This window comes from Ovis canadensis, chromosome 4, assembly GCF_042477335.2.
Source record: "Ovis canadensis isolate MfBH-ARS-UI-01 breed Bighorn chromosome 4, ARS-UI_OviCan_v2, whole genome shotgun sequence".
NCBI classification, from domain to species: Eukaryota; Metazoa; Chordata; class Mammalia; order Artiodactyla; family Bovidae; genus Ovis; species Ovis canadensis.
The window spans coordinates 82090600-82106033 of record NC_091248.1 but is presented as its reverse complement, the minus strand read 5'-3'; the positions used below and the strand labels follow the sequence as shown (position 1 = coordinate 82106033).

The window sequence follows — 15434 nt, the reverse complement described above, 5'->3', positions numbered from 1 at the left end:
TCAACAGGATGAATTCTCTTAAGGGTGGGGTTGTGTACCCCCCCTCAACTCCAAAATTCAGATGTTGAGGTCCTAACCCCCAGTACCTCACAATGTGACATTATTTGGGAATTGGGTCATTGCAGTCGTAACTGCAATTAAGATGAGGTCATATGCAAGTAGGGTGGGCTTTTACTTTAACATGATTGGTCTCCTTATAAAAGGAGGAAATTTAGACACACACAGGGAGAGCATCACTTGAAAATGAAAGCAGAGATTGAGTTGATGCATTTACAAGCCAAGGAAAGCCCAAGATTGTCAGAAAACCACAAGCAGCTGGAAGAGGGATGTGGAACTTGTTCTTTCCCATAGCCTTGAGAGGGAACCAGCCTGGCTGATACCTTGAACTTGGATTTCGGCCTCCAGAACTATGTAGCAATACACCTCTGCTGTTCAAGCCAGCCAGTCCATGGAACTTTGTTACAGCAGCCCTAGCAAACCCAAACATAGGGCAATCACTTCGTTCAGGAAATAAAGCCTCTTTTATGTCCTTCACCTTGTTCCAGGACTGGTTTGGCCTGAGCACCTAGAGCCCTGCCACCCATACCCCCTTCTCCCAAACAGCTTCCTGGCAGGCTTGGTGCTGTCTGTGGACTCATGTCCCGAAGCCTGCCTCCAAACTCCAGGCCAGGAAGCAGTTAGTACCATGCTGGGGTAGGGGGCTGGGGGAGACAGCATCCAGCGTCATCCAAGGTCACATCCCTCACCCCTGGCCTCCCTAATCGGATGGCAATCATAGCCTGAGAGATGATAACACAGATTATCCATGTTTTGCAGCCTTATTTAGCTCCCTTATAAGGAAAAACTATGCCCCTAGAAGTCTTGCAGACTGGAGTATCTATTATAAATTCAAGCTTGCAGATGAGAGACTGATGTCATCTTCTCTTTTCAGTAAAAACAGGAAAAAGTTAAAAGAGGAAAGAAAATGTAAGCAACCATTTCTCACTCCCCACCCCACCATGCTTTTATCAACACACACACGGACACAACACCTATACACACAAATTATTTTCAACTAGCTGCGTCTCCTTTTATGGATGTATATTCATGAGAATAGAGATATTGGTTTCTGTCCCCTAAGGTAATGATGATAAATATGCCAAGGTCAGCAGCTTCATCAGCCGTGGAAGCTGCTCACTCTGGCAACTGCAGATAATCATTCACCTGGTGGGACTAGTGGCCTACACTTCAATTCATGCTTCACCATGTCACTGAAACACTCCTTATCTCACAAAAACACTTGTCTTATTGTGCCTTTCTGGTGCACAAAGAAATTCAAACATGATTGTTTTGCCTTGGATTTTTTAAAGTCTCAGTCATAATTTTGTAGGGGAAGAAGTTACTAAAAAACAGGGACCAGGTGGAAAATAACATCAGTGTGTTGACAACAATATCCTGTTCCACATCCTAAGAAGCCCAGACTCAGGCTTCGAACTCCTCCTATCATATTCCCTTCCTAATAGGACTAACGCTTAAAATTTAAGAAAAATAAATCCACTGGGATATATTGAGAACCTACTATGTGAAACGCACTATGCAGGAATATGCTATGATGGGAATACGAACATAAATAGGACACAATTCCAGATTTATCCTCAGCAACATGAAATCTCTACATAGCACACAAAGGGAAGAAACATATGTTAAATTTCCCAGATGTTCATTTTTTGAGAACTATGTTCCTATATTAAAGGTAGAAAAAGTAAGATCATATGGTACCCCCAGTCAAACATACCATCTTACAGCACCCAAATCAGCTTTCAACTGTTCTTATATACATGTACAGTTGGTGGGATTACAGCTATTTAGTGACTTGCCGCAGCACAGGAGTGATGACTTACGTGAACAGTCTGGCATGTGTGTCTCAGAGGGAAAGGTTGAACAGCTGCCTTGTAAACTCATCGATAAGCAGGTAGCCAGGAACTCTAAGCCAGTCAGGCTCTGTGGAGAAACAGAGAAATGTAAAATGGGATTTTTGTCCTAAGGGAGCTCACACACTAGTGGAAAGGACTAACCTCATAGCGCAAGATAGTGACCCGTCCATGTCAAGACAGCGGGAAGCAGTTGCGGCTGTGAGATGGACTGCGTGTCAATCATCAAATATTTACAGAAGAATAATGTAACTCTGGGTATTGCCCTGGACATATGATACATAATAAGGGAAACAGGCAACACATAAAGGCCAAATTACTGTGAGATGATTTTTAAAGTACTGTTTTGGTATAGTCTGACAGAAGAGTTGTCTCTCCTGGGCGTAAGGAATATTTGTCTTGGTCTTGAGTATTCTTCTGACACAAAGTCTAGCATTCAAATAAAACTTACAAGACTTATAATGCTTATAATAAAAAAGCATGAAAAATAGCCTATTGTTTAAATAAAAAGCAATCAATAAAACTATATTCAGAGATGTCTAGATGCAGAAACTATTAGACAAAAACTTTACTATAACTAAGAATTAATATATTAAAAGATCTACTGGAAAATTACACAACATGTATGGACAGATATGGAATTTCAACAAATAGAAACAAACCAAAAAATTAAAAACCCAGCTAGGAAAAAAAAGGTATCAGAGATGAATAATTCCTTAAAGGGCTAATTAGCAGACTGCAACCAGTTGGAAAATGATTAGTAAACTTAAAGGTAGGCCAATAGAGATGATCTAAGCAGAATTACAAAGATTTTAAATGTGTAAAAGAAAAAAAAAAAGTACATAATATCCAAGAGGACAAAATCAAGCAGTTTAACATATGTGTAATTAAATTTCCATATAAAAAAGAGGGAAAAAAAAAGCAGGACAGAAGAAATATTTAAAGAATTATTTCAAATGACTCAATTTCCTAAAACTACTGAAAGACAACCACAGATGCAAGAAGCTCAAAGAGACGTAAGCAGTTAGAACAACGTTTTAAACACATGGACACATCACAAGCAAACTGCTGGAAGACAGCTTAAAGAGAACATCTCGCATGCAGCCAGAACAAAGAGCGGCATCATACAGAGAATCCCGCGTAATTGGAGCAGACCCCTTGCCAGAAGCTAAGCAAGCTAGACAACAGTGGGAAACATTTCTGATGCACTGAGAGAAAAGCAAAGTCAATGAAGAAATCTCTAACACCAACAAAAAACATTCTTGTAAAACAAAAACGTTTTCTGAGAAAGATGAGATCATTCATTGCCAACAGAATTCCACTACAAGAAACGTTAAAGGAAGTTCTTCAGGCAGGAGTACAATATCATATAGAAACTGGGACTTACCACCCAAGTTACAGGCACCAGGAATTATTTTTTTAAAGAGAACGTATATCACAATATGTTATATACGTAAGTATATATATTATTTTATATCTATGTATACATATAGATATATGTGTGTGTATATATATATATACATATATATGTATATATATATACACATATATAGGTATATATACACATATATATGTGTGTATGTATTTTCTTTCCTTCTATTTTTTTCCCTCAAAAAAAACTGAACTGGTTATATTTTCAGCAGGGATGGAGATATTATACAATACAAAGGGACTAGTATATAATAAGATATAACAATCCAAAACAGGAAACCTCAAAATACACACAAAAAAATTGAGATAACTGAAAAGAGATATAGACAAATCCACATTTCTTTCTCGTTATCTTAATTGAGTAGGTAGACAAAAGAATCAGTAACAAAACAGAAGAGTTGAACAAAACTATCAACCAGCTATGTTTAATTAACATTTACAAGATACTTTACATGAAAATAGCAGAATATATAAATTCTTTTCATGTGCACATGGAACATTTATCGATACAGAAAGTATTCTGGGTCATAAAACAAAGTTTAACAAGTTTTAAAGAACTGAAATCTCTGACCACAGAGGAATCAAGCTAGAAATCAACAACAGAATGATGTCTGGAAAATCTCCAAATATTTGGAAATGAAACAACACACTTTGCCCTGATGGAAAGAGCTGACTCATTTGAAAAGACCCTGATGCTGGGAAAGATTGAGGGCAGGAAGAGAAGGGGTTAACAGAGGATGAGATGGTTGGGTTGCATCACCGACTCAATGGACATGGGTTTGGGTGGACTCTGGGAGTTGGTGATGGACAGGGAGGCCTGGTGTGCTGCGGTTCATGGGATCACAAAGAGTCGGACATGACTGAGCAACTGAACTGAACTTCTAAATAATTCAAGGATCACAGGAGAAACCATCTGGAAATCAGAAAATATTTTCAGTTGAGTAAAAATTGAAATGCAACATAACAAAATCTGTAGGGAACTTGATGACCTTTATAGAATCAAATCACTATATTAGTAGGAAAAAAAGGTCACAATAACCTAAAGATTTTACATTAAGAAACTAGAAAAAGAAGAGATCAAAAGCAAGGAAAAAGTTGAGAATGATGATGATGATAAGAACATAAATTAATAAAATTGAATGAACTGGAAAAGGGGATAGAGTAGATGGGATCAGGGATGCGCTTAACCCCAGGATGTACTTAGGTCTGGGATATACTTAGCCCTGGGATGCACTTAGACTTTTCCTCTTTTTGCGGCACACTGCCTGAAAATTGGGGAAGTAATAAATGTGCAAAGGTAAGAAAAGATACATAAGTAGGTACATTTTTAGTGTATGATAAATAGCATCAAAGAAGAAACAGAGATTGTGCACATGTAGCAAAAGAGCAAAACACTTCAGAGACAATCGCTAGAAAATACCAAACTAAAATTGTCTAAAAAGAAAAAGAAAGCAGCCCTTCCATTTCCATCCTCAGCACACACCCACAAAGCCACTGTCATCAACAATACAACCACATCTATGTGGTTACCATGCAAAAGAGAAAACGCTAAAAATAGAACTATATTATCCAGCTACCCACTTCTGGGTTTTTATTTATTCCACAAAAACAAAAAACAGTAACTTAAAAAGAAAAGTGCACCCCTATGTTCACTGCAGCATTATTTACAATAGCCAAAATATGGAAACCACCTAAGTGACCATCAACAGATGAATGGATACAGAAGATGTGATATACATATACTGTGGAGTATTACTCGGCCATAAAGAGAAAGGAATCTTGCCATTGCCATTTTTTTACAACATGGGTGGAATTTGAGGATATCATGCTAAGTGAGATAAATCAGACAGAACTCTGAGATACAGAGGACAGATTGATGGGTATCTGAGGGGAAGGGGGTTGGAAGGTGGGTGAAATGGGTGAAGGCAGTCAATTGCATGGTGACCATAGTAACTAGACTTATTGTGGTAGCTACTCTGTAGTGTACCTTGTATACAAATATCCAAGGATTATGTTGTACACTTGAAACTAATAGTATGTACCAATTTTACTTTAAAAAAGATTGCTCAAAGGATAGAAGAGTTAATTTATGGCGTTGAGAAAAGGGGTCGTGGGTACAGGAGGAGGATGGGGGAGATGAAATGTATGGTTGATCTTCATTATTCACAGGTTATTTGTTTGTAAGCTCACCTAGTCACCTGAACTTATCTGTAACCCCAGAATCTCTGCTCTGCGGCACTTTCACAGCCGCTGGCCAACACACGTGGAGTAGATGTGTTCCCAGCTGGTGCTGAACAAAACACTGTTTTGCTTTCTTGTTTCCTATCTCATATTCTAAACAAGTGTCCTTTTCACAGTCTATTTAGTGCTACTTTTTTTTTTTTTAAGTTTTTGTGCTTTTTGTTGGTGTTTTTGTGGTTTGAAAGGGCTCCCAAGCATAGTGCAGAAGTGCTGGCTAGTGCCCCTAAGGAAGGCCTGAAAGGCTGTGATGAGTCTTGGGGAGAAAATATATGTGTTAGATACACTTCCTTCAGGCATAGATTATAGTGCGGTGAGCCATGAGTTCAAGGTTAATGAGTCAATGATACGTACTAAATATGGTATCTTTAAACAGAAGCACACATAAAATAAGGTTATATATTGATGAACTGATGAAAATGTTGTGGCCAGAGACACACAGGAAGCTAACCCTGAATTTCCCCTGGGAGCAATAGTTCAGTGTCTGATAACTTAATGTTTGCTGTGACCTTACACAACATAACTTCTGTGAAAAAGGAGAGCTGACTGTCAGAAGGACACACATCAATCTCACAATGGTAGCTGGGAAAGAAAGTCAGGGGCTTTGTCAATCAGGCATTTATTAAGGCTGAAAACAAACACTGCAAAATGTGAACTGTTATTGAGTGGTGCTATATGGGTGTTGTGATCCACACAGTCAAAGGCTTTGGCATAGTCAATAAAGCAGAAATAGATGGTTTTCTGGAACTCTTTTGCTTTTTTGATGATTCAATGGATGCTGCAATTTGATCTCTGTTTCCTCTTTTTCTAAATCCAGCTTGAACATCTGGAAGTTCTTGGTTCACATATTGTTGAAGCTTGGCTTGGAGAATTTTGAGCACTGCTTTGCTAGCATGTGAGATGAGTGCAATCGTGTAGTAGTTTGAACATTCTTTGGCATTGCCTTTCTTTGGGATTGGAATGAAAACTACCCTTTGCCAATCCTGTGGCCACCACTGAGTTTTCCAAATTTGCTGGCACATTGAGTGCAGCACTTTCACAGCATCATCTTTCAGGATTTGAAATAGCTCAACTGGAATTCCATCACCTCCACTAGCTTTGTTCATAGTGATGCTTCCTAAGGCCTGCTTGACTTCGCATTCCAGGTTGTCTGGCTCTAGGTGAGTGCTTACACCATCATGATTATCTGGGTCATGAAGATCTTTTTTGTATAGTTTCCCAACAAACTGTGGAAAATTCTTCAAGAGATGGGAATATCAGACCACCTTACTTGCCTCCTGAGAAATTTGTATGCAGGTCAAGAAGCAACAGTTAGAAACGGACATAGAACAACAGACTGTTCCAAATAGGAAAAGGAGTACGTCAAGGCTGTATATTGTCACCCTGCTTATTTAACTTATATGCAGAGTACATCATGAAAAACGCTGGACTGGAAGAAACACAAGCTGAATCAAGATTGCCGGGAGAAATATCAATAACCTCAGATATGCAGATGACACCACCCTTATGGCAGAAAGTGAAGAGGAACTAAAAAGCCTCTTGATGAGAGTGAAAAAAAAATTGGCTTAATATTCAACATTCAAAAAACGAAGATCATGGCATCCGGTTCTATTACTTCATGGCAAATAGATGGGGAAACAATAGAAACAGTGAGAGACTTTATTTTTGGGGGCTCCAAAAATCACTGCAGATGGTGACTGCAGCGATGAAATTAAAAGACGCTTGCTCCTTGGAAGAAAAGCTAAGACCAACCTAGACAGCATATTAAAAAGCAGAGACATTACTTTCCCAACAAAGTCCATCTGTATTTATTGGAAGGACTGATGCTGAAGTTGAAGCTTCAATACTTTGGCCACCTGATGCGAAGAACTGACTCATTGGAAAAGACCCTGATGCTGGGCAAGATTGAAGGCAGGAGGAGAAGGGGATGACAGGATGAGTTGGTTGGATGGCATCACTGACTTGATGGACATTAGTTTCAGCAAGCTCTGGGAGTTGGTGATGAACAAGGAAGCCTGGTGTGCTGCAGTCCATCAGGCCTCCAAGAGTCGGACATGACTGAGGAACTGAACTGAATCAATATGGGTATTTGTTATTATTTGCACTCATTTTCATTTCCTAAAGTAAAAATCCTTAGAAGGACACCACAACTGAGAAAAAAAAAAATGCATGATCACCATTAAAAGTGTGTACATATACTAACAGTTAAGTAGACAGTTAGTTGCGGGGTAAGCATCAGTTCATCAAAACCTTTAACTTGGAAAAGTGAGTAATTGCTACTTGGCTACAGCTGGTCTTAACCTAAAACGATATGGCTGTCTCAGCATTAACTATGGCACAGGACTAGCATTTATGAACATTTGGTGAATTTGAAACAAATTTGTATTGTTACAGATTCAGGAGATGCTATTGCTTACAGTGTTAGTACGTGACAATTTGTCTGTCTGATGCTAGACAGCCAAATTACAGAGCCCCGTTTCTGTGCCATAAGGAATCACAATGTCTGTAGCTTAAAATCTCTCAGATGCAGTGGGATATTTTGGCATTCTGCCCCAAGATAAAGCAACCAGGTATCAGGAAGCTACTTTTTCCCCTAAATTATTTCAGTAGTCAAATAAGTATAACCTCTAAATACCTCTGTTTCCCATGCGAAATAAATACTATTTGCCAGATGATTGGGGAGGATAAAGTGACTTTAAATCCCTAAGAAAAAGCAGTTGTGAATGCAAAGTATCCTTTTAAGTAAACTAAGTGTAAAAGAACACTTGGAGATGCTATCACTAAGTTAATGGGAAGTAGGGGGGCACTATATAAGCAAGACCATTTACAGTCTTAGTTCTGATCTAAAAGATGAATTTATGTCGAGTTTAACAAACATAGGACATGTTGCTCAAATACTAGTATATTCACTTCTTTTTTAAATAATGAGAAAATATTTCAAGAGCTATCCTTCTACACTAAATCATAGAAGAGCTTCAATTAACCAAAACAAGGAGAAGTCACTGTGGTAGTATTATCTGAACTTTGATTGGTTAAGGGCTTAAGCCCATCACCTGCCCATGAAACTTCTAAAATGTATCATATAACTTCTAAATGTGTCATACCCTGCCATAGGGTCATACTGCTACCAATAATACCAATAATACATCTGTTATGTATTATTGGTACATTGAAGAACTGCTTATGAAGATCTGCCTTATAACTGGTGCTAATGTTTTTTACTTATTCCTTAAAATAGCGCCATGCAGTCAAGACCCAGGATCCTCATTTTCACTGCTGTAGAAGTTCAAACACAAAGTGATTAAGTAAACAGAAAGTAATCTCAGATGACTTGAAATTCTTTCATCACTTCCTTAAAATCGTTCTGAATTTTAGTGATGCTATAATTCTCTGAGATGGTGAAGATAGGAGGCCTATAAGAATGTTTTGATCCTGGGTCATGGTCTGGAATTGTGAATACATCTGTGGCACTAGAATGCTTCAGTCACTTATCTCCAAGTCTCAGAAGCAGAGGAGGAAGTGGTTAAGTACAAACACCAGGTAACCCAGTGTCTACTGTAATAGTTTCTTAATATGCAGTAGCTGCCCATGTTACTGTACTTCTGAGAAAAACCAGATGTTTGGCAAATTAGTGAAGGTGTTCTGAACACATGCTAATTATTAACTGGCAGCATCATAAAATGATCTGCCTTATGAAAGCAATAGTCTTACTGGCTGAGCTGATGACCCCAACACATTCCAGACTTCATCAATGGCTCTTTAACTGAACACTCCTAACTTTCCCAAAGTTTTCTTTTTTTCTTTAGGAATTTTATTTTTGATGTACTTTTTAATGGCAAAGATGGCCTCTAGGTCAAGAAAATTTCTTATTTTTGACCTTGAGCGTGCAAGAGCTTGACTTTTAATCAGTGTTTTTTAAACAACTGGAACCTGCTGAGACCCATTATTTTGCTGTCACTGGTGTTTTGACAGCATTTTCACATCATGGCGGACCACCTGCTTCTAAAGCCATCTCATTGTTTCTTTGGGAAGAAAGTCACAAGCATTTCTTAAAAAGAAAGCCCACACTCTGCTTGGAAATGGAAACTAAAAGACAGTGAAAGAGGACAGAAAGACTTCCAGTTTGTTTCATCTTCATTGATGAAAACTGCTGTATAAAAATTCAGTGTACCATTATGAAAGGCTGTAAAATATTTGGAAACTCCAACAAGAAAACATCTCCATTAGTAAGTGGGTTTATTGACATAACTGAACATAACAATGTATAACATTTATTTATTTCCCACTGAAAGACTTTCCAGTGAAAGTGTTTTTACATGGATTCAGGCATTAACCATTTTCAGTGATTTCTGCAGTTGAAAGGGTAGGTGGTAGGAAGAACCAGAGGTCTGTTTCAGACTTTCAAAGGGACTCACTTTATTACATTGCTGGGTAAAAAAAGCAAGAGCTAAGAAATGCAATTGCTCTCTGAATGAAAAAGGTAGGAGCACAAAAGGTGCAAGATAACCACAAGGTTGCAAATAAGAGCAAACTCCACTTCTCCCAAGGCTCAAAATCTGAAGCAAGCCTTGGCCACAAACTAAGAATGACAGTCTATTTCCTGTGGTTTATTAAGTTTGGGCCTCACAGATAAGACTGCCAGAAAAGCAGCTGTACTTTAAGTGGTCTGGACATTTACTCATCTGAACATAAACAAAGATCAGTTCATTAAAATCCCTGTGTTCCTACTCAGCTGTTGGGACAAGGCAGGCCTGGTTCAGTGGAGACGAAACGGAAAAGGGGTGAAGCGGGGTTGAAGGACCTCTGGAATATGACAGATTCCCTGAGTCTTCAGGACCCTCGGGGGCTTAAGGCCCTAAACAGAAAATTCACTGTTAGCCTTAGCACCTTTGCAGTGGCTTCCCCAGCACCCTGCTGCCAATGAATCTGTAACCACGCTGAATAAAACCATCTTGTACATCTTCTAAGTGACTGTGTTTTTAGACCACACACAAAATTATTCATGTAAACCAAAGCACTACATCTAGTGATAAACATCTACTTTCATAAATATCAAGGAATGAAAGTATCCCAAAGAGTTGAAAACAACTGAACAAATAAAGACTAACCCTAAGTTTAAAACAAAAACATTTAAAAAAAAATACTGCAATTATTAACTAAAAGGTAAGTTTTAATAACATGGGGGGAAAAAAAAACCACTGGGTAGTGGAGGGATTAATTTGCAAAATATATAATTATTTCACAGTGAGGTTTAAGTATTCCTAACAATCTGGTTTTAGTAGAAACATACAACCACTGATGTACATTTTTTTCACCCCTCCCCACTCTTTCATATAAGACAATAACGTGATCAAACACTTCACTATCAATTGCAAGTCACCTTTTGCTCACCTCCTATCAGGAAATTACCTTGATCACTTAACTGTGCAGTTCAAGAAAAGTATGGCACAGTTAACTGCGTGTTACTGATAAAAACATGAGAAGTACCACATCACATTTATTCCAACCTGGACAGGTCATCAGAGATGTGGTAAAGCGAACTAGAATGATGGTATTCTCTATTGGGTCATCAGTTATGTACACCTTACATTCTTTTATGGAGTCTGACATTGAAATTTCCTTTTCCACATGAAAGTTTAAAAAATAAAATTTAAAAAGCCACAGGAGCAACCCCTACAGAGAAGTCTTGCATGCAGCCTCCTCCTGAGAAACTTTGTAATCTTAATTAACCCAAAGGTCAGCAAATGTTTTCGTGGTGTTAATGTTAAAAGAAAAATAGTTGAACTGCCCTGCTCAACTAAAACGGTCCTTGAGTTTACTGGTCAGTTTGTTAAATGTCAGAAATCTTCACATTTTTGAAAAAAAAAAAAAAAGTAGCATCTCTAATTATTTAAACATTAAGTTATCCTGAACGTTCTATCAGTCAACAAGAGTCCCTCCATGAGTGTGTTAAACTTCACCACCTGTTTACAACATCACCCTTCTAGGCAGAGACCACCAGACCAGTGGAGTCAGTTGCCAAGCTACCTTTGTAATGGTAATACGTTCTTTTTTTCCTTAAATAGAAACAAAACTCCAACAAACAAAAACACAAGCATCCAATTCTTTCATGGCCACGTAGGGGGCAACGAGTACCCTTTTCTACCCCAGAGGCCAGACTACTGCATTAAACAAGTCCATTCTCACAGCTGCACCAACGTAGAAAAGAAGGCTTCCAGTCTCTTGACCCCACCGTCCATCTGTCCCTTATTCTTGGTCTTGACCACCAACACCAACCATTTACTTCATGAGCGAGTCTCAGGATTTGGCGGGTGGTGCGGATTTAGCTGCTATCATTCTTTGGCCCTTCTGGCAAATACTCAAAAGGGAGAAGAGAGAAGGTCTGATAAAAGGAGATCTTCCCCTGAGGTGGGTTGCTGGGGCCCGCGGATAGGCGGCTCCCCAGGGCCAAGGAAATGGTCTCCACAGCCCCTGGAGGCCCTGGATCTACCTAGTCAGCAAACCGCTGCAGGAGATGGTCCTCCCGCCGGAGGCTGCCGCCTGCGCCGCCGCCCCCGCTGTCCATGAAGCGGTCGCACGGGAACTCGATGAGGTCCGCTTCGCTGAGCGCGCACACGGTGGTGCGCGGCCGGTGCGCCTGGAAGCCAGAGAAGTCTGCGGACACGCCAGTGCCCATGGAGCGCAGAGGTCGTCGGGTAGAGTACATGTGGCGAACGTGGACGGGAGCCCCGCCCTTCCGCCTAGCCCGCAGCTTCCTCCGCAGCCAGCGCGACGCCCAGGCTGCCAAGGCCAGGAGCACCAGCAGCGCGTTGACGGCCAGCAGGGCCAAGGTCAGCAGTTGGTAGTCAACGCCACCCTGGCTCCCAGGCTCTGGCAGGGTGACCAGCCCCGCGCAGTGGTCGCGGGGAGCCACCGGGCAGACCCGACCACCGAGCACGCCCTCCACGCACACCAGGTAGGGGGTGTCTCCGCGCAGCTCGCGCAGCGTGGCCGAGTCGCTGCGCTCGGGCAGGTAGACGAAGCGGTGGAATTTAGGCTGCTGGCCAAAGCGGTCGAAGAGCAGGCGGAAGCGCGCGCCGCCCAGCGGCCTTGGGCTGCGGTGCTCGCGCACAGCCCAGCGTACCGAGGCGCTGTCGGCGCCCACTGCCTCCACCGTCAGGTTGCACAGGATGAACTTATTGAAGTCACATGGGTCGGATACCAGCGGCGGCAGGCCGACCCCGCCGTCGGACTGGGCGGCGCTCTCCTGCTGCTGCGCCTCCAGGCGCTGTTTCGCCGCGCGCTGCCAGGGGTCGCCGGCGGGCGCAGAGGAGAGCGTGGCCGTCTGGGTGGGTTCCGCGGGGCCAGGATCCGACGGAGTCGGATGTGCCCGCTCAGGCTTCTCGAGGAGGTCCAGAGGGTGTGGCGCCGTGCCCGCGGCAGCAGCGGCGTTGGAGCCCGGCTGCTGGAGGCCTGGGCCCCGCCGACTCAGCCTTAGGGAGCTGCGGTTACCCGAAAGCTCCCTGGCCGCCCCATCCCAGGCCATCCCTGGCAGAACTCGACTCCGCTGCTGTGGCTGTGGCTGCGGCAGCAGCTCCTCCGCGAGGGCACCTGCAGGGGGCGCCACCGCCTCTCCTGGAGCTGTGGGTAGGGGCCGCCGCTTGTTGTCGGCAATCGGGGGAACCGAGGACGCGGGATCTGTGCAAGACCCGTTCTGCAGTTGCTGGTCATCCAGATAATCCAGGTACTTGCCCCGCAGGGCCGGAGGGTGGCGACACTGCACGAAAACGGTGAGGAGCCGGCCCTGTGAGTGCCAGTCGCCCATCCAGCGCTTCAGACCCCGCAGCCGGCAGTCACAGGTCCAGCCATTGCCGTCTAGATCCAGCCGGTAGAGGGCCGGGCTGGCTGCGAAGATGTCCCCGGAGAGAGCGCTGAGCGCGTTGTCGCGCAAGCTGAGCTCACGCAGCCGGCCCAAGCGGCCAAAGACAGTGGGGTGCAGAGCCGACAGCTCATTGCCGCTCAGGTCCAGCGCCTCCAGGCTATGCAGAGGTTCCAGCAGTGCCACAGGCAGCTGGCTCAGCCGATTGCCCTCCAGGCGCAGCTCGCGTAAGGCCTCTAACCCCCAAAAAGCCTCGGGCGCGAGGTGCGTGAGCTGGTTGCCCCTGAGTGAAAGTAGGCCGAGGCGCGACAGGTGCTGGAAGACGCGCGGCCCTAGGTGCTGCAGGTTGTTGGCCGAGAGGATGAGGGTGGAGAGGGAGCGCAGCGGTGCGAAGGTGGCCGCATGGCGTAGGGAGGGCTGCAGCTCGTTGGCAGAGAGGTTGAGAAAGCGCAGCTTCCCCAGTTGGGCGAAGGCGTTCTTGCCCAGAAAGCGGATCCGGTTGGACTCCAGATGTAGGTAGAGCAAGTTACCCAGGGGGGCAAAGACGGCATCCGGCAGCGCCCCCAGGGCGTTCCCGTCCAGTCGCAACTTGACCAGGCTCTCCAGGCCCTCGAAGGAACCGCGGCTGAGGCGACCGATCTCGTTCCCGTTGGCGTAGAGGATGCGCAGCTTGCGCAGCGGGGCCAGGGTGCCCGGGGCGAGCGCCTGCAAGAGATTGTTGCCCAGGTAGAGCTCCTCCAGCCGCGAGAGCTTCTCGAAGGTCTTGGGGTGCAGCGAGCGGATCTGGTTGTACTGCAGGTCCAGCCGTCTGAGCTGCCCCAGGCGGTGGAAGTCGAAGGCCGTGATGTTGGTTATGAAGTTGCCCCCGAGGCTGTAGGTGAGCACGTCCTGTGGGCTCGGTAGCGAGCTGGTCTTGGGCACGGCGCGGAGCCCTCTGTTGGTGCACAGGAGGTGCTGGGGGTGCTGGCAGTCGCAGCGCTCCGGACACACCGGCTGGGCCCACGGCGGGAGCGCAAGGCAGCCGCACACCACGAGGAGGAAGCGCAAGGCGCGGGCAGCCTCCATCGCCGCCCGCCCTGCGTGCTGCGGCCGGATCGTCCTCTTGGCCCGCCGGCTCTGTGTCTCCTCTGCATTCCCCTTGGCCTGGCCAGAGTCGCTAAATGGCCTCTTTCGGACTTCGCAGTGCTGTCCAGCCCCTCCTCCGCCCTTTGTCCGGTGGCTGGCCCGGGTCTCTGCAGGCGGGCTTTGCCGGGCCAAGTCAGGCGGCGCAGGGCGCTCTGCGAGCTCCGGGTGCTACTTGTTGCATTTCTGCCGAAAACTGTTTCTTCGGGTGCGCGTCGGGGTGGGGGTGGGGGAAACAGAGGGAGGGAGCAAGACCTGAGCTTTTTGTTTGCAGCTTGAGTCCGGAGAGCTGGATTCCCTGGCACGGATTCTCCCTGCCGAGCGGATTCCCCAGCTGCAGGCGGGAGCCCTTCCAAGAGCTCCTCCGGGCGAGGCTTGGCTGCTGAGCCCCGGCGGCTTAGCCCCAGCAGCCCGCGCCTCTTCGCTCCGGGTGCGGGAGCGATAGCGCAACCTCGGTGGAACAGCCCCGGGAGGAGCCGGGGGTGTGCAGGCTGCGTCCGGAAGGGACCCAAGTCGGCGAGTGGAGAGCAAACCGGGCGGAAATTCGTTCTTCCCACACTCTGCCCCCGGGGATGCAGGCGGAGAAAAAGGAGACGGCGGAGGGAGGACAGACCCGGGTAGGGGGAGGAGGAAACGCTAAGTGGGGCTCCGCGTCTGGTCAACGCTAGCCAGGGACGCCAAGTGAGAAAAGTAGGGATTAAAAACAGCTGTACGGGTCGGACACGCCGGACTGGGGGCGGGGATGGATTACCGGGGGAGCAAACGGGATTTGCAGACAGAAACCTTTTTATTTTAGACTAACACACCAGTCGCTTCGAAGCAGTGGGAGCACAGCTCGTCTTATTCATTTTTAAGACACTTGCTCTTCCGGGTGG

At 44.9% G+C, this 15434-nt stretch overlaps 1 protein-coding gene across 14 annotated transcripts in view; it reads right to left on the bottom strand.

The window, feature by feature from the left end:
- Window positions 1–14590, bottom strand: part of TRIL (TLR4 interactor with leucine rich repeats) — a 158906-nt gene extending 144316 nt beyond the window's left edge. For all 14 annotated transcript variants that reach the window (XM_069586731.1, XM_069586730.1, XM_069586737.1 and 11 more), the window contains exons 1-2: window positions 12070–14590; window positions 1881–1980 (exon numbers count right to left, since the gene is read on the bottom strand). In XM_069586731.1, coding sequence (XP_069442832.1) covers window positions 12070–14502 — 2433 coding nt within the window. In that variant the 5' untranslated portion in view covers window positions 14503–14590 and the 3' untranslated portion in view covers window positions 1881–1980. The remainder of the gene's footprint in view (window positions 1–1880; window positions 1981–12069) is intronic.
- Window positions 14591–15434: the final 844 nt, after the last annotated feature.